Source organism: Saccopteryx leptura, chromosome 5 (genome assembly GCF_036850995.1).
Source record: "Saccopteryx leptura isolate mSacLep1 chromosome 5, mSacLep1_pri_phased_curated, whole genome shotgun sequence".
Lineage (NCBI taxonomy): Eukaryota > Metazoa > Chordata > Mammalia > Chiroptera > Emballonuridae > Saccopteryx > Saccopteryx leptura.
The window spans coordinates 213,935,030-213,960,806 of NC_089507.1; the positions used below are offsets into that span (position 1 = coordinate 213,935,030).

Below are 25,777 nucleotides of genomic sequence, written 5' to 3' on the forward strand. Positions count from 1 at the left end.
GAGAGAAGGGGGGGAGGAGTAGGAAGCATCAACTCCCATATGTGCCTTGACCAGGTAAGCCCAGGGTTTTGAACCGGCAACCTCAGCGTTTCCAGGTTGACGCTCTATCCACTGCACCATCACAGGTCAGGCTCCTTGTCATTCTTCACCATCACTTGAGGGCTCATGGGATGGAAAGAGCCCTGGCCTGGGTGGTTGAACCCTGGAGATCAGAGTCGGACCTTACATCAGAGATCTTAACGGGCTTTAGCAGGACTGGGGGGTGTTCAGATGAATGTGGTTTTCAGACTGGCGGCTCTGTGGTCCTCAGAATGGGTGGACAGGATGCTAGGGGGCAGAGGATGTTAGGGGTCGATGTGACCCTCCAGACAGAAGTGATGATGACACAGAAAGAGACCACATGAGAAGTGAAAAGGAAAGATTCGAGAGATGTTCAGGAGGCGGACCTAGACCGGGGTAGATGAGGGGGCGGGTGGGACTCCCGTCCGCGTCTCAGGTTGGGGAGCCCAAAGATAACTGGACACGTGGGGAGGAGGCGTTGATTCCAGCAGAAAGATGACTCCTTTGGCTGTGGCCACACTGTCCAGAAGTACCAGGGACACCCCAAGGGAAAGCCCAGGTAGCGGACGGACACACGAGTCACTGACCACTTCTCCGCTCTCTTACACTCAGCCATGCTGGCCTCTTTTCTGGTCTCCCAGCAAGGGGATGCTAACGACGACACGAAGGAAGTGTAGGAGGAAGGACAAACTGGTCCAAAGTGTTCCCGGCTGCAAGGCTGGAGAAAAGCAGGGACAGAGACGGCTCGTGGGAGCTGCGTATGAAAAGATTACTGGTGCCTCAGATGAGAGTCAGAGCTTTGAAGGGAGACTGATTCAAAGGAATTGAGGAGAGGAAGGGACATAGGATGTTGAAACTGTTCATGCCGATACAATTTATGAAAAAATTGAATGCGAGAAGGAAGAAGAACACAGATGCCCTGGGTGGGGAAGGTTATCCCTTCCAATAAAACATAGATATGCTCTCACTGTTTGAGACCTTTCGAAGGCTAGCCCAGCCCCTGCACTCCTCACGTGAGGGTACTGAGCCTCGGGGTATAGGTGAATGACTCGCACAAGGTCACAGAGTGACGAAGGGCAAATAAGGACTGAGACATCCCAGGCTTCACAAAAAACCTTGCCCCTTGCTCTTTGGGAGACGCCATTGACCTTGTGAAAATGAGCAGATTCAGGCTGGTGCTTCTTGACCTTTGCCAAATATGTGACATTGTATCCAGACCTACCACTGTCTGTCTGCACCTACTATTGCCACCAACCAACATGGCATTGTGCAAGGACAGTCCCAGAGTTCAGGACGGCAAGAATGTTAATTGTAGGGAACCAGCATGTGTCTTCTGGTGAGGACTCACGGGAGGAAGCATCTTCCACACACACAGAAGTAGGATACCTCTAAGCTCAGGATGAGGAGTTAGATTCCATAAAGAGCTGCATGAGCATTGTGAATGTCTATCTAGTTCGTGACCTGAAGTACAAAGAACCTTTCTGAATGGGAACCAGCCATCAGGACCTGACTGGGCTCGGGGAAGATCCAGCCATTAGCTACCTTCATGTTCTTTGGGGGCAGGTATTAGGTCAAGAATGACAGTCCTCCTTGGTTAAGGCTCCAAGAATCCAAGTGAATAAGTTCAGGCTCACACACCTGGGACCATCAGAATCAGTCCTGCTGCCCCCGGATCATGGCACCACACCACATTCCTGCCTGGACACACACACACCTGCTGCCCATCTCAGGCACCACACCACATTCCTGCCCAGACACACACACCTGCTGCCCATCTCAGGCGCCACACCACATTCCTGCCTGGACACACACACACCCGCTGCCCATCTCAGGCGCCACACCATATTCCTGCCCAGACACACACACCTGCTGCCCATCTCAGGCGCCACACCACATTCCTGCCTGGACACACACACACCTGCTGTCCATCTCAGGTGCCACACCACATTCCTGCCTGGACACACACACACCCACTGCCCATCTCAGGTGCCACACCGCATTCCTGCCTGGACACACACACCTGCTGCCCATCTCAGGCGCCACACTATGTTCCTGCCTGAACACACACACACCTACTGCCCATCTCAAGTGCCATACCACAGTCCTGCCTGGACACACACACACCTGCTGCCCATCTCAGGACCGACCGTTTCCCCACTGCTCCCTTGGACTCCCTGTAGCTCACAGACGGGTATTTCCTCTCCCCAGACAACTTCAATTCCAAGACTCCCCTGGATACAGAACAGTCTGAGAGGTGGCAGGTTAATCAGAGCACATTGATGACTTTTAAATAGTGATGATATTTTTAACACTTTGAAAAACACCTAAAAGGATGTCAGTGAAAACGGTGGCAGACCTCCTGCCTCCCCAGGACATGAGGCAATCTGGGAGGTATTTCTTCAATGAGCACATCATCCCGGGCTCTGTGAGCCGGCCTCATCCCGTGGCACTCACTCTCATAGACTACAGAGGCCACGAAAGACTCCAACGAACAAGCAGGGCAAACATCAGAGATTGTCAGTGAGCTGCACTAAGTCCAGCGGGGGAGTGAAGACCGAGGCTCTAGCCATAACCATGAAACCTCTGGACCACGGAGGGGCAGGCACTGGCCCCATCAAGCCCGGAGTCCTACCCAGCTGAGGTGCCCGCAGGAGAAAAGAGGGAGGCGGGTCATTCACAATGACCAGCCACTCCGAGCCACATGCGCCTTAAATGTCAGCCAGTGCGAGGAGAAAACACACTTGAGCTCCTCCCCTTACGACCTGCTCGACATGCTCCGCGTCTCTGCTTGACCACGAATTTCCAACTTCAGCAGCTTGACTTGCTCTCTCTCCCACTTGCCCCCGCCCCACCCCCCACCCCCTGGACTCACCAGGGCCCGGCTCTACTCTCTCCTGGACTCCTTCTTTTCCAAGTCTCCATCATAAAACCTCAACTGTTTCTCCGCTACCTGCTTTCAGTCTTTTTTCCTATTTCCAACTCCCTGTGTCATTCTTCTGCTAATCGTCTTCAGTACTAATGTCTCAGAATTTGCTCACTTTAAAAAAAAGAAGGGCCTGACCAGGCGGTGGTGCAGTGGATAGAGCGTCGGACTGGGATGCAGAGGACCCAGGTTCGAGACGCCGAGGTCGCCAGCTTGAACGCGGGCTCATCTGGTTTGAGAGCTCACCAGCTTGGACCCAAGGTCGCTGGCTCCAGCAAGGGCCCGCGGTCAAGGCACATATGAGAAAGCAATCAATGAACAACTAAGGTGTCACAACAAAAAACTAATGATTGATGCTTCTCATCTCTCTCCGTTCCTGTCTGTCTGTCCCTATCTATCCCTCTCTCTGACTCTCTCTCTGTCTCTGTAAAAAACAATAAAAATAAAAAAGAAAAGAAGAAAAGGGATGTTTCCGTGGTATTAGTCGGAACAGAGCCAGTCTGCGCGGCCCGAGCCCTGATAGCTCAGGGGCCGAACACAGTGAAGGCTGATTCCTCACGCACACGTTCGCTCCACGCTCCACTCTGGAGCTACAGCATCCGGAATGCCCGACCTCCACGGTCACCGAGACAGCGCAGGGGGCACCGGCACATGGGCAGGACGTTATTAAGGGCTAGACTGAGGAGTAGCACGCATGCGTCACTTCCTACACCCTGCGCTAGCCAGGCAGTCTGAGCCCCGGTCTCCTTGTCTGCAGAAACCCCCATTTCAGAGGGGTTTTCTGGGGATTCAATTAGCAAATGCATGTAACGCATGCGCCTAGCTCAGTGCCTGGCCCCTCGTCAGGGCTCAGGAAACACAGCTGTTGTATTAGCATCCACGCCAACTATTTCCTGGCCTAGCGTCTCCAGCAAATTATTTGAGCCTCATGTCATCATGGGGGTGGAGGGAAGAGAGAGAGAGAGAGAGAGAGAGAGAGAGAGAGAGGGAGGAGAGAGGGAATCATCCAATTCTTCTTCTTGCTACATTACCTAGGGAAACGTGACACTCTTCTGTCTTACCTGTATCTACTCATGGTTCAACTTTTATTTCTGAAAGTTGATGTTGGGGCTTTGAACTGAACATTGTAACGTTTCCTATTATGATGGATTTCTTTAAAGACAGTGACACAGTTCACAAGGGAATAAAGGAGCATTGGTTAATAGAGGTAACGGTGGCTGGTATGTGGCAGAAATTGTGGGGGTGATCTGTGGATGACTAGAAGCCAGGGAACTTGGGGACCAGTCCTCGTCCTCCAACGCGCCTCTAGCCTGGCGACTGGATACCTTGAACCGGACCTCCAGGATCCTGACCTTGCGCCGGCGCTCGCACATATGTCCTATGACCACTAGAGGGCGATATTGCATGGCAAGCCAGCAGTCATCTTGAAGAATAACATTTATTTATTTACTTATTTTATTCATTTTAGAGAAGAGAGACAGAGAGAGAGAGAGAGAGAAGGGGGGAGGAGCAGGAAGCATCAACTCCCATATGTGCTTTGACCCAGGGTTTTGAACCAGCTATCTCAGCATTCCGGGTGGAGGCTTGATCTACTATGCCACCACAGGTCAGGCCAAGAATAACATTTATTGGGCATTCCAGGTGAGCCAAGACCCTTGCTAAGTAAGTCCTTTCAACACAGGATTTTATTTAACTCTCACAGAGGTGAGGCTGCTAAGCATACAACTTGTGAGCAGTGGATCCAGGGTTCAAATCCTGGAAGTCAAACTGGAGCCCAAACTCTTTGCCAGCAGTTACCAATTCACAAGCATCCAGCCAAACCTGGCACATTTGCGTTTCGTTTTTACTTTAAATTTACTTTAAATGCTGGTGATTCTCCAGATGGGTGCTGATTATAAATGCCTTCACCATTCCCCAAACCCCACAATCACATCAAGGTGTCCTACACTATTCAGTGCTTCTTTGGCGCCTAAAGTAAGGTTGCCAGATTGACCAACAACAATATAAGACACCCAGTTAAGTTTGAATTTCAAATAAGCAATGAGTCGTGTTTCATGCAAGTACGTACCAAATATTGCGTGGCACATACTTAACTAAAAAGGTATTCGTCTTTTATGTAAAATTCAAATTTAAATGGGCTTCCTGTTCTCACGAGCTCACTGTTGGGAGTGGGGTGCAGATAATATGCACATAAATGAATAAGTAAAAAAAAAAGGTCATTGCTGGCTGGATGGGGGCTAAGAAGGTCACAAAGTGGGGCGACTGTAAGGCTGCAGATGCCGAGTGCAGGAAGGAAGTGTCAGAGGACCCTCCAAGGAGGGGACATTTGAGCAGAAGCCTGAATGGTAGGAAGGTGCCCAGACACACTGTAGCGTTAACAAGCCCTGGCTGTTTCCTAGAACAAGCCCCGGCGGTTTCCTCTTCATCTCTCGGAGCCTCGGTCTCTTCCTCTGTTACAGGGATGGTAACAGCTCTGTCCCAGGGGGTGTGATAAACGTTAAACGAGGGGGTTGCTGTGCTTCACACAGGGCCCAGCACACGTGTGACAGATGTCAGCGGCTATTCCAGTCGCCACTGCGGCTGCTGTCAATCCTGCTGAATGAAGGCGGAGCTCCCACGATGGGCAGACCCCACACCGGGTGCTGCGGACGCTGAGGTAAATCAGACGGGTGTCTTCCCTCCCAGAGTTCACAGTCTGGAGGGTGAGACAGTTACAGAACAGTGTGATCAGAGCTGCAGGAGAAGTGGCTGGAAAGGACTCTCATGGCACTAAGGAAGGAGTGACTTCCTCTAAGTGAGAGGTCCAAGAAGGCTTCCTGGAGAAGGCAACATCTTAGATAAGCCTAAAAAGACAATTGTGATGTCAGCAAATGAGTGAGAATGGGAGCACAGTCCAGGCTGAAAAGCCAGGCAACGTAAAAGCAGAGAGAAATGAATGACTTGTTGCATGGGGGGGGGGGGGGGGGGAGGACGACAGGTCAATAGAGTAGAAAAAAATAAATGGGAGATGGAAAAGGCAAGGCTAGACAGGGAAGGGCTGGACCTTAGGGGAGCTCAGACCTAAAGCTGAGAGCTGGACATTCTCTCGAGCCATTGGGAGCCAAGGACACACATTATAAAAAGATGGCCCTGACACTCCCAGCAGAAGGGCTGGCATTAAAAAGGCCGACCACACCACGTGCTGGTGCGGGAGGGGAGCGACTAGAACTGTGGACGTGTTAAATGGTATAATGACTTTTGGTGAAAGTTCTGGCATTTTTATTTTTTGATGTTGTTGGGTTTTTTTGTTTTTTTACAGAGACAGAGATAGAGTCAGAGAGAGGGATAGACAAGGACAGACACAGGAACGGAGAGATGAGAAACATCAATCATTAGTTTTTTGTTGCACATTGCAACACCTTAATTGTTTATTGATTGCCTTCTCATACGTGCCTTGACTACGGGCCTTCAGCAGACCAAGTACCCCTTGCTAGAGCCAGCGACCTTGGGCTCAAGCTGGTGAGTTTTTTCTCAAACCAGATGAGCCCTCGCTCAAGCTGGCGACCTCGGGGTCTCGAACCTGGGTCTTCCGCATCCCAGTCTGACGCTCTATCCACTGCGCAACCGCCCAGTCAGGCTTTTGTTGTTTTTTTATATAAAATAATCACACACACCCCTCCCCAGTGACCCAGCAATTCCATTCAAAACAAATGAAAACACTTATTAAAAAAAAAAAAGGGGTTGTCTAAAAATGTTCACTAGAAATGGTATTCATAATAACCCCAAACTGGAAATAGCTCAGGTGCCCATCAAGAGGCAGAAGAGTGAATAAACGCCCTGTAATGTACTCTTACAATGGAATCCTGCACGCCCGCGAAAAGGGAGCCCCTCTCCACAGCGGCAGCCACGTGATGAGTGTCGACATCATTAGGGTGAGTGAAAGAAGAAGCCAGACACAATAGACTCTACGGTCCATTCACATGAAGACCAAGAACAGACAAAACTAATCATTGGTCATTAAAAAAAAAAAAAAAAACCAGACCTCTCTCCCATGGTGGGGGGTCAGAGGACAATTGACTGGAAAGAGGCGTAAGGGAACCTTTTGGGGTGCTCACGAATTTCAGCTTCTTAGTAGGGGTCTGGCTTATGCAGACATGTGCACTTGTCAAACCTCAGCGAATGGACACTTAAGACCTGTGCTTTTCATTGTGTATTGACTGCAATGTCTTCCGTTGCAGCCCATAGGCCGGACAGGTTCGCAGCACCATGTTCATGGTCCCAGAGAGAACTCGGACGAATGACCGAAGGCGCGTCTCTCGGGCAGCGCTGTCGGTCTCATCTACAGCGATAGTCCCACTGGGCTCCGTGTCGTTCTGCTTCTCCGTCTCTGTGCGGCTCCCGGAGGGTTGGGACCCTTGGGGGAGAGGAGGAAGGTGCCCGGCCACCTGGGTCTGTCCGTTCTGAATGGTCAGTTCCACTGTCACCCTCAGAAGTCCCCCTGTCCCCAGTTGCCTCAGCAATGTCATCACCAACTTTTTTTGGACCTAGACCTCGAGGGCCAGCACAGGCCTGGCGCCCACTTCCCCGGCGGCACAGGACTCCGACCTCATGGGGTTCATCTTGGGCAGAATGAACTCAGACTCTGGATGGCCAGAGGAAGGTGCACCGGGGCCCTCTCTGAGCCGAAAGCCCGGCTGCAGACAAGTGTCCAACTCTGGGTCCTGACACTCGAGCTGAAGTGCTCAGGGGGAGGGACACTGACGGCAGCAGGGGGCGTTGAAGGGCATCAGACCAGGAAGTCGGAGGGTGGTAGATGGACCGTGTTACCTGTAAAACTGCCTGTGCTCTGTTTGAAAACTTTCATAAGAAAGGGTTAGGGAGCCTGGCCAGGCGGTGGTGCAGTGGATAGAGGGTCAGACTGGGACGCGGAGGACCCAGGTTCAAAAACCCTGAGGTCGCTGGCTTGGGCGTGGAATCACCCGCTTGAGCATGGGATTGTAGACGTGACGCGATGGTCGCTGCCTTGAGCCCAAAAGTCTCTGGCTTGAAGCTCAAGGTCGCTGACTTGAGCAAGGGGTCACTCGGTCTGCTGTAGCCCCCCCCCCCAGTAAAGGTACATATGAGAAAGCAATCAATGAACAACTAAGGTGCCGCAACAAAGAACTGATGTTTCTCATCTCTCTCCCTTCCTGTCTGTCCCTCTCTCTGTCTCTGTCAGATAATTAATAAGTTTGCAAAACGAAAAGCACGAAAAAAATTATTTAAATATTTTCACATTTGTCATTTTAATTTCAAGTAAAACTCTATTTTTTTGTTCAAATTTCAGATTGTTACTCCTGTTACACATATACTATCATTAATTATAATTATACTTTTACATATGTTCAACTATCAGTTCAAAACTTTGTGATTATTATTATGCTATTATTAATTATATTATACATATATTATATTTAAAATTTATCTGAAATAAAACATTAATAATACATAATATTTTTTATTTATTTAAAAATATTATTGGCCCTGGCCGGTTGGCTCAGTGGTAGAGCGTCGGCCTGGCGTGCAAGGGGTCCCGGGTTCGATTCCCGGCCAGGGCACACAGGAGAAGCGCCCATCTGCTTCTCCACACCTCCCCCTCTCCTTCCTCTCTGTCTCTCTCTTCCTCTCTCGCAGCCAAGGCTCCATTGGAGCAAAGATGGCCCGGGCGCTGGGGATGGCTCCTTGGCCTCTGCCCCAGGCGCTAGAGTGGCTCTGGTTGCAATAGAGCGATGCCCCGGAGGGGCAGAGCATCACCCCCTGGTGGGCAGAGTGTTGCCCCCTGGTGGTGTGCCGGGTGGATCCCGGTCGGGCGCATGCAGGAGTCTGTCTGACTGTCTCTCCCCGTTTCCAGCTTTGGAAAAATAAAAAAAAAAAAAAATAATATATATATATGATTATATATATTTCATATATATATAATCATATGATTATATATATATGATTAACATGTATTTTTATTTTCCCTCTTTATTTTAAGGGACTCAATATTTTCTTCTGTGCTCAAAGCCTCAACCGACCTTAATTTGCCTCTGGTGACTAAGCAAGTAAATGTTAGTTCAGGAGCCTAATGCAATGTGGGTGACTTGAGGGAGGTGCCCGCTGGGTCCCCGGCCTCCCCTCCCAGCCCCAGGGAAGTCCATATAAGCAAAGAGCAAGACATTTGCAGTCTAGGGAGGTCGCGCGTCCAGAAAAAGTGCAAAGAGGTTCGAGGACGCACTTGGCTCAGGGCCTGTACTGCCCATCAGGTAAGAGAGCTGGAATTGGGTTCGCGCATGCGCACAGAAAGAGCCCCAAGCATTTCCCGACGCATGACAGGTAGCTTGGTGCAGTTTCCCAGAAGCAGGGCTGCCTCCTCCCAGGTGGGCGGCAGTGATTGGCCTTCCTGCTCTTCCTCAATCCGTCCCATAGGAGAGGCTCGGCCGGATGCCAGGGCGCCTAGAACACCTGTCCCAGCACAAGCCCTGGCTGAGGAGGCTCAACAACGCATTTCTGTTTGTTTTCACTGTGACTCCAGGAAAAGTATTTCACCTCCCTGAAGGGGGCTCATCCAAAAACAGTGCCCACCTCCAGGCACCAGCGTGGGGTTAGCTGGCTGAATGCAAGCAAAGGGCATGGAAATACTCATTAGGCTGAATCATAGACATAAATTACTGTCACCAGGGTCACGTTGTCACCTCCTGTTTTAGGGGAAACGATGTTGTTGTTTTTCACTTTGGTAGCTTATAGAATCTTCGGTTAGAAGTAGGAAATCAAGTGTATTTAAGTTTTCAAACGTAATTCCTTTTACCAAAATATATGTTGAGTAAGCAGTCCTCCAGGGTTAGTAGATACTGCAGAATGTGGAGGCGGATGTGGCCGGCAGGGGGAAGGTGGCACTCAGATGGCAGGGGTTTGAGAGACGGTGGCTGAAAAATTAAGAGCACAAGTTTCAGAGTGGGAAGGACCAGAGTTCCAATCCTGGCCTCTTGTCCCAGTGGCCGTGTGAGCTCCATCCTTATCTGTAAAATGGAGGGACTGGTGGTGAACTTGTGAGCTGGAGGCTCAGCCGGGCAGGTAGGGAGCCCTCAGGACAGGGAGGGCCGTTCCTGTTCTACACCACAGGCAGCCCCTCTCTTAATACCTAACTAACCCGCCACACTGTCTCCCCAAAGTCAAGCATGTGAAATGTGCAAGTCAAACAAGAAGAGACTTCCACAGGGGATGTGTGAGTGTGCGTGTGCGTGTGTGCGTGTGTGTGTGTGTGTGTCAGGCGCTGGGGGAGGCACCCAGCTGAAGCTAAAGCTGCGTGCAGTCCTCACGCTGCCCTGACGCTGCCACAACAGCCTCCCATATATGTTCTTTCTCTTTGTTCTCTGTCCCCACAACTGCGACCACTGGGCTCTCTGTGATTCTACATTTCTGTGTCTGTTTCGGGCTCCCTCTCCGGCTCCCAGGAGAATGTGAGTCCCAGGAGGGCATGAGGGGGTTCGTTTGCTCACTGCTCTGTCCAAGGCACCCAGAGCTAGGTCCACACACAGTGTGGAACACAGTCAGCTGACTGACCAACTGACCTGCCGGCTGAGGCGTCGTCTGTCTGTCCCCACAGTCCTGAGTTACTAAAGAGAATGGGGGAACACACATCACTCTGTCTGGGTTTCCCTTCGCTCAGGCACTTACGAAGGCCCAGCCGACCTCCACCAGGTCACACGCTGCTCGAGTTGATGGGAATCATGGCGCTTAGCCCTCTGCCGGCATTGACCCCATCATGACCCAACCCAGTAGTCTGGCTTGGCAGTAAAGCTTATCTTTGTTTGCATTAAAGCTTACCTATTCCTATCCCACAAAAGAGGGATTACACTTGGTGAGTCTCCAGGTCCGATTTCTGTCTTTCTTTCCCAGTGGTTCCGGGACAAGCGTGACTGGGCTTTTGTTGCGCCTGTCAGCCCTGTCAGCGCAGTGCTCCCCCGGAATCCTGAGCCTGCGGGTGGGCACTGGGAAAGCAATGAGCTCTCAGTTCCTTTGTCCTCGCCCAGCTTTTATTTACTCGTTTCCAAGCTATTACATGGGGTTGTTTGCTGATCAAAAAACTCATTCAGCGCAAGAATTTATTTTTCATCTTTTCTCTTTTCCAAATGAGAGGAGGGAAAATAGAGACAGACTCCTGCATGCACTCCAACCAAGATCCTCCCAGAAACCCCCTTCTGGGGCCAATGCTCTGCCCATCTGGGGCCATGCTCACAACCAAACTATTTTTAGTGCCTGAGATAAAAGCTCCACAGAGCCATTCTCAGAGCCTGGGGCTGATGTACTCTAACCAATCAAACCATGGCTGTGGGAGGAGAAGAAAAAGAGAGAAGGGGAAGGAGTGGAGAAGCAGGTGGTCGCTTCTTGTATGTGCCTTGACCAGGAATCGAACCTGGCACAGCCATACGCGTGCCAATGCTTTACCACTCAGCCAACCAGTCAGGGCATAAGAATTTTTTTTTTTACTTTTGAAAATGCAAAACAATGGTAAGGGTCACCTGTAATGACACCACCAGGAAATAAGTATCATTACCATTTTGATGCATTTCCTTCCAGTATTTTTTCTAGATTTAAAAAAAAATTAATAAAAAATAGAAGAAACTGCTTCTTTCTCTTTTTTTTTTTTTTTTTTTTTTTTTACCCGCTAAGAGTCTTTAATACATTTCTCTATATATTTTTGGGACAGCTTCCTGATGGCCCACAATTTATTTCATAAATCCCCTGTTGCTAGACATTTAAGCTGGTCCCACTTTAGGGTTATTATATAGACATAATGCTCCAATGAGCAACCTAACAGTTCGTTTTTCCCACACCACTGGGTAATTATTCCCTCACACAGAATCTACACGGGCCCTGGGTCAATGGGTATGAGCCTTTCTAAGAACAAATCTGTCTCCAGAAACAGGCCATGCCTCCCTGCATATTTACTGAGCTCCCTCTGCTATAAGCCAAGGTTTTCCAAGTCAGCCTGACCCACCGCATCAAGCAGCCCAACATCCTTATCTAACAGTTGGGGAGACTGAGGCCCAGAGATCAGAAGACTTATCCAAAGGCATTAGCAAACTCCATGTTGTCCAGAGATCTCCTCCCTGCTCCGCTTCGTTATCTCTTGGCTATTTTACAAAGGAATGCAAAGTCTTCAACAAGGAGGCAGGATGTAGCGTCTCTACTGCTCACGGCAGACATTGTAATCAATTGTCGCACCCTGAGTCCACTCTCCCCACCACGCCATCAGCTCATCAGCCTGTTCGTCTCAGGCAAGGATGAGAATACAGTATGTTCCATGTCCCAACGCCAGAAACCCTCAAGCCCCTAAATGGTCCCTGGAAAGCCCCTTCCCTTTTGCAGGCATTAGGGCATCCTGAGTCCGGACCCCTGAGGACTTCTCCGAAAGCTGGTACCAGACCACAGGAAGTGAAGTGTTTCTGCCATTCTGCTGGCATCTTGGGTGGCATCTTTAAATTATGGACTTGAGGCCACTCAGATGAGTCCCTCAAGGTGGCTTCCTTCTTGAATTTCGAGTCAGTGACCGTCTGCAAGGCCTCCTGATTCCCGCCTGTCCAGCCCTGCCGTGTCCTCAGAAACCGTTTCTGGTTTTCTACAGGACCACAGACCCCTCAGAAGAGGGTGCCCCTCGTCCCCACTGGAGGTGACCAGGTGGGCTGGGACAGAGGCGCAGAGTGCGGGCTCCAGAGTCAGCCAGAACTGGGTCCAAATCCTGGCTCCACATGTTCTGGCTGTGGGACCTTGGGCCAGTCACTTCCCTTCTCCAGGAACCTTCCTTATCTAGAAAATGGAGTGACACCTCCCTTTTCTCCAACCTGGGCCTCAGTCGGGGTGGATGAGGATGGTCTTTTCTACTCTGCCACTTTGCTGTGTCCCAGTGTCCTCGTCAGGGGAACATCAGGCTCTCCTCCCCACTTGGCTGCGGCTTCTACGGGCCAGCTTGATAGACGAACAGGGGAGGGAAGGCGCTCTCTGTCTCTCTGTCTGTCTGTCTCTCTCTCTCTCTCTCTCTCTCTCTCTCTCTCACACACACACACACACACACACACACACACACACACACCTTTTTCCTCTATCTCTGGCAGGAGGGAGAGGAAAGATGGATGGGCAAGAGAGGTTTCCCCTGACTGATAGACGGCTCCCTACTCTCTGGGGAGATGAGAAACGTGTGGAACTGAGTCTCATGGGCACCTTCATTGGGGGTGTTTTCTAACCTCCCTACCAGGCCTCTCAGGCTGTGGCCTCAGATAAGGACAGAGCTTCTCAAACGGGCCGCCCTGCGTGCCACCCCCAGCCCGCGGCTCTCTGGCACCCTCTCCTCACCTGCCCAGGGGTGATGATATTGAGAAGGTCTTAAACCGGCCTCAGACCAGATCTCTCCTGCAGGGTCTACACCCGGCCCTTGGAGAAACACACACATAGCTCTGACCCCATCCAGAGGGAGCGAAGGTCTATCATGTCCCACTCACAGAAGCCACTCTCCCCACCACGCCATCAGCTCATCAGCCTGTTCGTCTCAGGCAAGGATGAGAATACAGTATGTTCCATGTCCCAATTCCAGGGACCTTCAAGCCCCTAAATGGTCCCTGGAAAGCCCCTTCCCTCTTGCAGGCATTAGGAGCAAACACCCCTGCTCTCCTCGCTGGGAGAGGGGGAGGAGGAACCACAGCTGCCTCCTTTGCCCTCTTGATCCTTCTATCACCTCGATCTGGGTCAGTACCTCCACATGAGGGACCCAAGAGCTATGCAGCCAGTTCTTGGCCACCTGCTCCTACTGTGGTGTGGCCCCGTTCTTGGTCTATAGCATCCATGGAGTTGTGGTGCCTCAGATGAGACTGGGTTTTCAGATCTGAGTAAGGCTAGTGAGGACAATCGTCAGCGGGCAGTGAGAAAGAAGCCTACTTCAGAGTGGCCAGGAAAGGCCTTTCCAAGGAAGGGACATTGAAGCAGAAACTTGGTGAATGGAGCCAGCCAGGGGAAGGGCTGGGAGAGGAGCACTCCTGGGGAAGAGGCTCAGCATGTGCAAAGACCCTGAGGTAGGAATGAGAAGAGAGACAGGCAAAGCAATGAGAGATGAGGGCTGAGGGGTGGACAGCAGCCAACTACACGGGGCCTCGCAGAGCTTGGATTTTCATGCAAGTGCTGCAGAGGCCTTGAAGAGTTTTAATAAGCAGGGGAGTGACAAGATCTGAGTAATTTATTTTTAATTCAGGCTGTTGGGTGGAAATTCAATTTTGGTGGGTGGGACTAAGGGTGGAAAGAGAGACTAGAGAAGACTAGGCTAAGTGAATGAGTAATAGATGGGTTAATGGATAGATGGATTAATGAATGGATTGATGGATGGATGAATGGATGAATAGAGGGAGGGAGGGAGGGAGGGAGGGTTGGGGAGGAAGGGAGGGATAGATGATGGATGGATGATGAATGGAGAATAAATGGATGGATGAATGGGTGGAAAGATGAATGATGGATGAATGGGTAAATGGATGAGTGGATGAATGGATGGATGGAGGAATGGATGGATGGATGGATGGATGATGGAGGGATGATGGATGGAAGGAAGAATGGATGGATGATGGATGGATGAATAGATGGATGGATGGATGCATAAATGAATGGATGCATGGATGAATGCTTTGATGCATAGATGGATGGATGGATGGATGGATGGATGGATGAATGGATGAGGGATGCATGGATAGATGGGTGGATGGATGGATGGATCGATGCATAGATGCATGCATGGCTGATGGATGGACTGATAAATAAATGGATGGATGGATGGGTGGATGGATGGATAGATGATGGATGGATAGATGGATAGATGGATAGATGGGTGGATGGATGATGAATGGATGGATGAATGATGAATAGATGGATGGATGAATGGATAAAATGGACATCTCTCAAGGAAGAGGGGCATCCAAGCTCTAGGAGAGAAAGTAGTAAGTACTTCGGGACTCCCAGGAGGGTAAAGGACAGCAGATTGAGATGGAGAAGAGGTCAGGCTACTTTATGCAGGTCCTGCCTTCTGAATTGGGCCTTAACAGTCAGTGATATTATTTCAACAGTAATAATAGCATTTACCATTCACTGAATTCTCCGACATTCCAAGCAACCCACATTGTGTTATGTGACCCTCGACCAGTCCCGTGTTACAGCTGAGGCGACAGAGGCTCAGAGAGAAGCCATCTTCCCACAGCTGCACAGCTGACCGACCCAGGAGCAGAAATTGAACCGTGTGTGTCAGACTCCTGAGGCCTCCCAGGCTCCGCTGTCCACACAGGGAAAGCCAGGGTTGTCCGGGGGGGGGGGGGGTGGACAAGGCATTCCAGGGAGAGGACCCAGCACAAGTGAAGGCCTGGGAGCCGGAAAGGGTGAGGCCGGGACAAAGGCCTTCCGCCATTGGAGGGGAGCAGAGCGGTACGGAGGGCTGGCCGCCGCGCCCTGTGGCTCCGAAGCGTGCTAGGCCTACAGAGGTGCAGTCACGCTTGCCGCCCCCAGCGAGCGTGTGAGGCCTGGAGGCAGGAAGCAGGAGCTGACGCGGTCCCAGGCCCTGGCACGGGGCTCAGGTCTCCTACAGAGAGGCATTGTCCACGGGCAGCGGGCATGGCCAGCTGGGAAGCCCAGGAGGGGGCTTTGTCTCTCTGGAGATGTGCCCAAGGGGCATGCGGGGTCCCTCCCAGGAGGCCTCACCTTTAGGATTTTGAGGCCTCTGGTGTATTTGCAAACACAGCCCCAACGTGCGTGGTGCAGTTGCCTGCCAGGGGCCCCAGAACCCCACCCCTCCCCCCATGACAGCCCAAGACCTCCTTTCTCCTAGAATGTGTCCCCAGAGCTGACACAGGAGCTGAAGGACCATGATGCTGTCAACATCTTAGAGCAGCTCCCTCTGCTCAGCACCGTGCGGGACGAGCCAGCCAGGGGCATCCCCGTCCTGGGCAGCCTGGTGAACTCTGTCCTGAACCATATTGTCTGGTAGGTGGAGCAGGGCCAAGCTGGCAGGCCCCTGCCCACACTTCTGCATGCTCGACTGATCAGTCAGCAGCATCAGTCAGTGTTAGCTCTGTGCCTGACCACAAACAAGAGGGCAAAGGAAGTCCGTTCCTCAAAGGAGTTAACGACAATAACAGAGCCTAGTAGGGTGACTCCAGGGGACGGTCACCTGGGTGAGAGGGTGAAGAGTAAGGTGATGCTTCTTCGTCTCGGTGACAGGTGAGCCGTTGACTCCGTGCTCACCAGGAGACAGGAAGAAAATGGTACTCCAGGCAGAGGGGCCAGCCGAGGCAAAGCACAGGGGGAAGAGGGTTTGTCAGAATGGCTGTTGCTCACACCCCACAGTGAGGACTGGGGGGGGAGGGTTCAGTGGGGCCAGGTCACAGAAGGTCTTACAAATCGGCCCAAGGAGGTGGGATTCATCTCCTAAGCAAGGGGGTAGGGCATGGGAGTGTTGTGAGCAGGAGCAGGGGTCGGGGGGAAGACACATGGCAATGTCATGCTGGGAAGGGTCAAGGCACAAGGCTTGGATCCAGCTACTGGCTGGGCACCAGGGGAAACAGGAAGAATGGAGGGGAACAAGTTTGTGGCGAACGCTCATCATCTCTCCTGCATCCCATCCAGGCTGAAAGTCACCTCAGCCAACATCCTCCAGCCGCAGGTGCTACCCTCTGCTGACGACCAGGAGCTGACAGTCAAGATCCCACTGGACATGGTGGCCGGATTCAACACGTGAGTGTCTCCTTGGTCTGGCACAGGAGGCCTGACAGGTTCATCCACTCGCACCTCCTTTTCCTCTATGCAGGCTTCTGGAAAAGAGTTCTTAGCTGAGGGGAGGCAAGTGCAAAGGCCCTGAGGCAAGAGTACACTTGCTTTGTTCAGAGAACGGAAAGAGAGGAAGGAGAGAGGAGAATTGTGGGAAGTAAAGCCAGCAGGCAACCAAGGCCAAATCCTATAGGGCCTTGTGGAGCAAGGTGAGGACTGGGCGGTTACCAGGTGAGATGGGAGCTGTGAAGGGTTTTACACAGAGTTTAGCATTTGTAAAGAATCCCACTGGCTGCTGTATATGGAGGCAAGAGTGGAGGCCATCCAGAAACCACTGAAATAACTCGGAGGGAGACAGTGCTGGCTTGGACCCGAGTCTGGGGCAGGAAGGTGGTGAGAAGGGGTCAGATTCTGGGTACGTTTTGGTAGCAGACAGAGACAGCAGGAGCTCCCGATGATGGATATGGAGGAAGAGAGGGGTCGAGGCTGAGGGGTCGAGGCTGACGCCACAGCTTTCGCCTCGGCCACTGGCAGGATGGAGCGGCCACCACCAGGACAGAGAAGGGTGAGAGGGCAGGCTTGGGAAGGCCCCAGTTCAATTTAGCACACATTAAATTTGAGATGCCTGTCAGACACCTGAGTAAGGAGTTGGGTAGAAATTCAGAAGCTGTTGGCATATACGGAGGATCTAAACCAGGAAAGGAATCAAAACACAGAGCCTGAGACATGCTGGGGTAAAGGAAAAAAAAAAATAGGGAAATGAGGAGAACCTAGCCAAGGAGCCTGAGAAGGGAGGTTAGAGAGCCAGAAGCCGAGAGGGACAGCGGGTTTGCTCCGGTCGCCGGGAGCTGGAACGGCGCTCACGGCGCTGGGCACACCCACTCCCAGGCCGCTGGTCAAGACCATCGTGGAGATGCACATGGAGACGCAGGCCCAGGCCACCATCCGGATGAAGACCAGCAGAACAGGCCAGAGCCTCACCCTCAGCAGCTGCTCCAACAGCCACGGGAGCCTGCGCATCAGCCTGCTGCAGAAGTGAGTGCGGCCACCTCCCGCCGGCTCCCGCGATCTTGCCCCAGTGTACAGGTGGAGAACGACTGAGGCCCAGAGAAAGAGGGGGGCCAACCTTCCAGGGAATCTGTGGTGCCAGAGAGAGTTCAAGGCATCAAGGGTGGAGGCCATCATGGTGGGATTCCAGGCCTCACGCCAGGCGGTGGAGCAAACTTGTAAAGGCGGAGAGGGGCCGCCTTCCTGGGGCCCCTCAAACCACCCTAGGCGGGTCAGGGTCGAGCCAGGGGCAAAAGGACGCTCTGTGGTTGGTTGGTCGGGTAGATGGATCTCCGCGTTGACGATCTGGGAGGCGCTGCGCGCTCACGCCGCCTCCTCCGCCCACCTCCAGACTTAGCTCAGCCGGGGCTGTAGGCACTCAGCAGGGGCCCAAACCGGGGTGCTTCCCCCCACATCCCCTCAGCAGGAAAGTGGAGAAGAACGCCACCTGCCAGCATCCCAGTATCCAGCACCGATTTCTGGGACAACCCCCAGCCTCGGATCCCTGAGAACTCTCTGCCCCCGGCTGCACCTGCCTTAGCGTCTACTCCCAGCCCTGTCCCCACAGGCCGTGTATCCTTGGGCGAGCTCCTTTCTTCCCCGGACTCAGTCTCCCCTTCTGTAAAAACGAGGGAGGGGTTATCATCTCTGACCTTGCCTATTCTCTCTCCCTTCCTCCTCTCCGGAAGGCTCTCTTTCATGGTGCCAGTTTGGTGCCAGCCCTGCCCAAACTGGTGAAAAGCCAAGTGAGTGGAATCAGGGCGGCACTGGCCCCAGGAGGTCTTTAGGTGATTGCTCCCCCTGTGGGTCTGTGCTGGAACTGCAAGCTGGTGCTAAGGGACCTGTACCGCCTTGAGTGGAAAACTCTGGGTCTGGATCGTTTCTTTCTTCAGCAACGGATAATTGAGGTCAAGATCATGGAACTCCCACAAGTCAGCCGGGAGACCTTGAACAGTGATGTGCTGATACATTGTTAACAACTGACTCTGGGAGCAGTTGAGGGGAGCGAGCCCAGATTTGTAGCGTTTTCGCTGGTGTAAACATTCCCTCCGAGGCCAATTTCAAGCTGCTCATGGGATGTCAGCACACATAGCCGGGCAGGAATGTGCAGCAGCATGCCGCCGTGTGGTACCCCCACCACGCAAACACAACAGGCGTCAGCAACCTCGAGAGCAAGGGAACGTAGCAAGCTACCACGAGACCATTAGGAAGTAGTGAGCTTTGAATTCGCATGAACATTGCTTTTAATCAGTTGTAAGTTTATATACTTTAATTCTTAATAATGTCCGCATTTGGCAATGGCTCGGAAATTCCTGAGAATTTAACGATTTGCCTTCACAAAGCAGTACAAGCTGGCTCTAGTTACACTAGTTTCTCACGCCGGTCTGTGGTCTTCAGGGGTCTGTTCAACTACCGGGGCCTGTTGGACTTATTTTTCTGAGTCCGCAAACATTTCTGAGTCGGTCTCATTTTCTATATCCCTTATATGCCACAGGTGAGTTAAAACTTTCTACGTTGATTCATCACGTTGACCATTGAGTTCCGCTATAAATTCCAAGATGCGGTCACAACAGTGGACTTCCTGGGATACAAAAAAGCCTTGTCATAGAACTAATATTTTATTCACAATAGAACTTTTTTTGAAATAAAAAGATGCTGTAATAACTAAACAACCTTAGGGGGAAATGCCCATAATCCTCTTACCTTCACTTGGAAGCTATTTTCCCTTCTGCACGCTGCCTCCAATGTCCGCCCACACGCACCCCCGGGTGTACGCGGCTGCACTTGGCGTCGACACTATTTCATATTGTTTAAGTGATATATCCTTTTATGCCATTGTACAATATTCATAATTGGCTGAATGAATAGGTGAATGAAGGAATGACTTCTCCTCCCTCTCATGGAAAGCACGGGCTCCTGGGGACAAGATGAGGAGTCTGATGAGGAAGGCACCTGGCAGGCCAGGCGCACCCTGGGCACAGGAAAGGGACAAACCATTAGCAAAGGGCCCCAGGTTCACCGAGGGCTGTGGAGGGCTCTGAGCAGCAAGGCCGGCCCGGGGGAGTGGATGTACCACTGAGTCCTCAACCACGTGGACAGAAACCTGGCCGGCCACGCACACAGCGGTGGGGCTGAGTCCACGTGGGCCGGGCATGGGTCACTGCGGGCCCCCTTGCTGACGGAGCTCCTGCATTTGTGCTGTTACAGCTGTGTCCCGTGATCGAGCAGGCCTTTGAGGACATGCACACAGACCTCCTGCGTCTGGTGAGGGGTGAGTGCACTGCTCTTTCCCGCCATTTTCCTTTACTGCTGAGCCGACCTCCAGCCCCTGGGTCTGCCCAGGGGGCGCCTCCCTGAGCAGGCAACATCAGTTGATCTCTGCCTGGGATCAGTAGACAGTGACTTCACCCGTGCCTGCTATTGGGCAAGTTTCCACATGAGCCAGCAGATGCCCTAGATAAGCGCAAGTTCAAATCCCAGCTCTGCCGTTGATTTGTTGCGTGACTATGGGAAGCCAACTCCATCTCCTTATCTTCACCTTCCTCATCTGTAAAATGGGGGTTATACCTCCTCACCTCCCAGGATTGGTAATGAGGATGAAAAGTTCCAGACACATAACAGGTGCTCTGGCTGCAGAGGATGAAAAGTTCCAGGCACATAACAGGTGCTCTGTTTGCAAACGTGTGCTGAAGTGATGGATAAAGGAATGATACTGCAACCCCTGTCGGCTTAGAGCAGCAGGAGAGCGCTGCTCCCTCCCTGAGAGCAGCTGAAATGGAAGGTCATAGGCTTCTGGCCCCACCTCAAGTTTCTGCTGCACTCAGACACCTCAGAATGGGGACTGGCAGGCAGGAAAAAATGCTACCGTCTGCCGTTTTGAGTTCTAAAGCGGTTCATTCAAGGGGGGCAGCAGAGAAGACAGGGAAGAAGAGAATGGAATCGGTGGCACTGAGTCCCCCCTTCCCTAGAGCAATACTGGGCTGGGTGTTTTATATACACTGTCTGGCTGGCTCCTCCCACAACACCATGAAGTAGCGATCACCACCGCACTTCACAGAGCAAGTTAGTGACATGGGGAAGGCTTTCAACCCAATTCTTCACGTTCCTAGTGTGTTGTAACTCAGATTCAAGCCAACGTTACCAGGTACCTGTCCTGTACGACCTGTGAGGCCGGTCTTCATGTATCACATCCTCACTTTAAAGCGAGGAAACTGAGGCTGAGGCTTCTGTGGCAAGAAAGGAAGTCTCTCTGGCCCTCTGCTCTGCAGGGTCAGGGAGTGGGGAGAGATGGGGGAGGCCACAGGGAATGGCGCCTATTCGCTACCGGGCCTTGCGCCTCCTCCTCTCCGTGGCTCTCCCCGTTCTCTGCCCAACAGCGTGGGTAGCTGAGACGCTTGTGCCCCCTCGTGGCCAAGTAGGGAATCCCAAGGCGAACACGTGTAATCCAGTGGACAGATCCAGTCTGCGCAGGGACAGGTCAGTCTGGTGGGGAGGTGGAGAGTTTTAAGCAAGAGGTGAGTTTTGTCCAAAGCAGGATGCTGGCATAGGACCACTGGGTTCACAGTATGGGCAAGTCACTTCACTTTTCTGAGCCTCCCGTTTTCCCTTCTGCAAAATGGGGATAATAATAGGACCGACCTTCTCAGGTTATTGTGAGGATTAAGTGAGCTAGCACATGTAAAGGTTTAGGGCCATTTAGCCTCAATATTGAATATGTCCGTCATTATCATTTTCAACATTGTCACTAACATCATTATGACTCCTGTTCCTCTCTACTTAACCTACTCCGTGCAGCTCCAGCCAAAAGCAACCCCCAGACCACCCCACCAATACCGCCCTTCCCCTCACACAACTGCTTCTTGTCCCTGAGTAGAGCCCATATCCCTCGGCTATGACCACCTGGAGTTTGACCTTCTGTCTTCTGCCATTAAGGGGAATGCCATCCAGCTCAGCCTGGGGGTGAGTGTCACGGGAACTTGAGAGGAAAGTAGGAACAACATTGCCCTTCTCTGACCACCCACGGTCAGACCCCACGGGTCTGTTTCAGGGGAGAAAACATTGGTTACAGTTAGGACACCCGGCGGATTTAGAAAAATCTCCACAGGCAGAACAAGACCCGTGTAAACCATTCTGATGGAGAAAAAAACAGCAGATAGAGTCTAAGGGCCAAACACAGAACATCGACCCTGGCCTTCTGTCCTCCTGTCCTCAGCTCCCCCGGGGCCGGGCCAGAGTATTTGCACTGGGGCTCTTGACCTTCCTCTTGGGCAAGTCCTGCCAATCCCCAAATATCTTGAAATAAGAGCCCAGGGTCAAAACACATCATTGAGAATCACACAGGCCTGAGTCTCCCTCAGGTCCCACCAGTCCCCGGCTGTGACTTTGGGCAAGTTTCTTCACCCCTCTACGCCTCAGTTTCCTCATCTGTGAAATGTAGATAAACCATCACCACCACAGAGAGAATGAAAAGAGACTGGCGGCTGGCAGGCAGGGAGACCCCAGTGAACAGAGCTGCGTGCACCGGGGCTGGACTCCCAACAGGACCAGGCCAACCTGGACGGCATGAGTCCCAGACCGGTTTCCCTGGGTCCCGTGGAAAACGTCAGCATCAAACATGCCCATCGATTTTGTTGCAGTTTTTTTCATTTTTCCCCTTCATCCAAAGGGTCTGTGAGGTATCTGAAAAGTTGAAACCTAAATGCCAAATAAGACATTTAAGGTTTAAAAAAACAAACCAGAGATTCTCCGAGGGCTGCAGATGGAGTAGATGTTGGTAGGCACCCGGGGGAACTCCTCACCTGCAGCAAGGCACTGGGTTTCAGGCGAAGCTTCCTGGCAGCAGGTGCAACAAAGGGAAACAGGCAGAGTGGTGTCATTTCCTTCTAGGTCGATATTGGATACGCTGTGGAGTTAAAATTCTGAGCCAGCTCTTTGTTTGCTCTGTGTCTCCACAACAAAGAGTTCGATGTTCACCTGAAATCTATGCATTGTATTTGACCTATGTCATGCCATTAAATTTCATTTCTAAGAGAAAGAAAAAGAGCAAAGCAATTAGAAGAATAAAATAAAATAAACCTATGTGAGTTCACCACACTGATTTAAAAAAGGAGAAACAGTATGAATAAAAAAGAATTCTTCAAATAAAAAAGGAGAAACACTGTATCTCATCACCCTTCCCTTCCTTTAACATCCTTTAAGGTCCACTGTCCCCAAGGAAAAGGGGGCTACAGTTAAACAGTAAAACTATTTTTAAAAAGAGGAGTAACTCTCAACCTTTGCATTCCCATAGGCCCCCCAATCTGGTCTGTATAAAGGATTTTCAGAAGCCACAGTGGCTAATAGCAGTTTTCTCTTTAATCACTGCCATCAGGATTTACCACACAGGGTGTGGCGCCCCTCCCCTCTGGGCCGGTTTGTTAAAAGGACTCTGTGTGGACAGCGCTGTCCACGTGGAGAGCCACTCTTCATGTTGACAGCCTCCACCTCCTGCTCTTTCTCTGTCTCCTGTCCTCTCCTCTCCTCCTCTCTCTCATCCCCAGAAGGCCCTTCAATAACAAGACTGTGAAGACACATGCACGCATGAACCTCGCTGTGGAGTTCTGGCTGGAGAAAGACGAGTTTGGCTGGAGGGATCTGGTGATAGGCCATTGCCGCGTGGAGCCCAGCAGTGTCCACACCACGATCCTCACTGAGTAAGGTCCCCACTGCTCCTCCTCAGGGCTGGGCCCCTTCCTGTGGGCACCTGTCCCCACCACCTCCTGGGTGAACTTTCTGCAAGACCTGGTCCTCCTGCCTCCCAGTGGTGCCCCGCCCTCTTCCCAGAAAGAAACCCGGCTCCTCCCCTCCCCACCCCTGCAACCCACCTCCACCAGCTCCCATCAGAAACTCCTGGCAGCCACCCCTGCTGCCCTCGCTTTGTCCTGCGCTGTCCCAGTTCCTGGGTTCCTCCCTGGGCCATTGCAGAAGCGTGTTCAAGAAGTCGTTGACTCATTGTGTTTTCTCCTGGAAAAGCTCACTGTGCTATGGACCTCTGTTATGGGACTGGGGTCCGGGGTAAGAAGTGATATAAGCAGAAATTCAGCCCCAGATGTTACTCCAGGTCCCGCCTTTCTGCGCCCTGTAACTGCACGCCCTTCCGTTGCAGAGTTCTGTCACGGTTCCAGGCACTGGGCTGCGTGCTACATTTGTTTCCCATTGAACCCTCTCCACAGCCCGGGGAGAAACTGAGGCAAAAAGTGGAAAAGCATCTTGTCCCAAAATGAACCTGGTTACTAGCACGAAAACCAAACAGCTTCGGGCAACCGCCTGAATTCACTTCTTCCTAGCAGAGGTGGCCCTGGACAGCTGACTGTCCTTCATGTCCCACAGGGTTATTAGAAATGGCATAAAGCGCTCATGTCCCATAAAAAGCCTTTATTATTATCAGCTGTAAAGGTAGGAGGGAAGGTTAGTCTCCAAGGGAAGTAGAATTTGCCTTAGGCAAAAATACCTTTTCGCATCCGAGTCGGGGCACCCAGCTCCCCGTGAACCCTTTTGCCCTCTGTCCCTCAACAAAAGCACTGAAAAGCCTCTCCCACTCGGCCCCTGCCCTGACCTCGCTCTGAGGAACAGAACCAACGTCCTGCTCCCAGGTTCTGGAGAACAGACCTCGGGCAGGTCAGAGCCTTTGGAAAAAACTAACTTTGCCCTTCAAACCGGGATCTCTTGAGCCACAAACACCATCGATAAAGGTTCTCAATTGTAGTCAGGTCAAGAGAAAAGGGCACCACCTGCATTTCTGAGAAACACGTTGGGGAGGCACAGACGTTACCAATGTGGGGAACACTTGTCTTCAAATGTCCACGGCGTGTCCTTCCACGGCCTTCGCCCTGCCTGTGGCAATGGGACAGGCAGCACCTGTGGCTTCATAAAGGGGCAGCTTCAGCAGGAGCGGAGGGAAGGTGCCTGGACCTTTGACGAGTCAGTAGGGACAGAATAGACCACTGCTCACCAGGAAGGGGACGGAGCGGGGACTCTGAGAGGACAGCGTGAGGGTGTTTGGGGGTGATGGAACTATTCTACATCCCGACTATGATGGTGGGGATAAAACCACACGAGCATTAAAATTTATAGGACTACACACCAGAGAACAAAAGGCCAATTTTGCTGTGGGTTTGTTTGTTTTGTAAGATTGGGATTTGCTTTGTTTTATTCAAAACCCAGGGCATAGGTAGGATACATCAAGAGTATCACATATACAATGAAATAAAGCAATGTTTTTTGCCCTGAATTTAGAAAATTCTCCACGTCGGGTTGGTGGGATGTGAGAGTCCAAGAGAAGCTGAGGAGAACACGGTTCTGGTGGGTTCTGGAAGGTGTCCTGTGCTCTGGCTACTCCCCAGGCAAAACTTGTCACAGGACAACAGATAGCACAGTTGATAACACAGGATTTGAGAAGAGGGCATCTGTGCCCGTGTCCCCTTCCAGAGCCCAGGAGAGAGGCCGACACCCCGGGGAAGGAAGTTTAACTGGAGGGTCTAGGTGGGTCCGAGCAGATGGGCTGGGGTAGACCCCACGGTCCTGCTTGAGACCCAAGGAATTGAGTCACAGCTTCCTCGTCTGTAAAATGAGGCTAATAACAGTGTTGATATCCTAGGGATGCTAGGAGGGTTGCACAAGCGTTTGTGGAAACTACCTGTCGATTAAAGCGACCACCACTATTATTTCATATGGGGAAACTGAGGCCCAGAAGGACATAGGAGCTGTCCAGTATCAAACAGCGATACTGGGCAGAGCCTTCTGAGATCTCAAGGTTTCCTGAACTGAGGATGGGGCACCCCCTCCCTGACTTCCACACTCAGCAGACAAAGTGGCTTCCTGGTCACTCCTGTCCTCAGATCTCTGTCACTCATGACACAGACGAGGAGACCATCTCAAAGCAGGACACAGAGCAAGTGAGAGACAAGAACCATCTCCCCA

The 25,777-nt window shown here is 51.8% G+C and overlaps 2 protein-coding genes across 2 annotated transcripts in view; both read left to right on the forward strand.

Moving 5' to 3' along the window:
• LOC136405096 (BPI fold-containing family A member 3-like) overlaps positions 1–23,515 on the forward strand; it is a 59,847-nt gene extending 36,332 nt beyond the window's left edge. The window contains exon 4 of the mRNA XM_066384078.1: positions 23,362–23,515. Coding sequence (XP_066240175.1) covers positions 23,362–23,515 — 154 coding nt within the window. The remainder of the gene's footprint in view (positions 1–23,361) is intronic.
• LOC136405676 (BPI fold-containing family B member 1-like) lies at positions 13,467–21,779 on the forward strand. The gene is made up of 7 exons (XM_066385148.1): positions 13,467–13,547; positions 15,834–15,988; positions 16,631–16,738; positions 17,660–17,806; positions 18,508–18,564; positions 20,027–20,090; positions 21,693–21,779. Exons 1-5 carry the CDS (start codon positions 13,467–13,469, stop codon positions 18,554–18,556), a joined length of 540 nt encoding a protein of 179 aa, XP_066241245.1. The 3' UTR covers positions 18,557–18,564; positions 20,027–20,090; positions 21,693–21,779.
• Positions 23,516–25,777: the final 2,262 nt, after the last annotated feature.

What these genes read in the sequence shown, in the direction of transcription:
- LOC136405676 (XM_066385148.1), top strand. Translation starts at nt 13,467, where the DNA reads ATGTCCCACTCACAGAAGCCACTCTCCCCACCACGCCATCAGCTCATC. An exon ending in CAGGCAAGGATGAGAATACA is followed by an intron (nt 13,548 to 15,833) that starts GTATGTTCCATG and finishes CCTTTCTCCTAG; the next exon opens with AATGTGTCCCCAGAGCTGAC. An exon ending in ATGGTGGCCGGATTCAACAC is followed by an intron (nt 16,739 to 17,659) that starts GTGAGTGTCTCC and finishes ACCCACTCCCAG; the next exon opens with GCCGCTGGTCAAGACCATCG.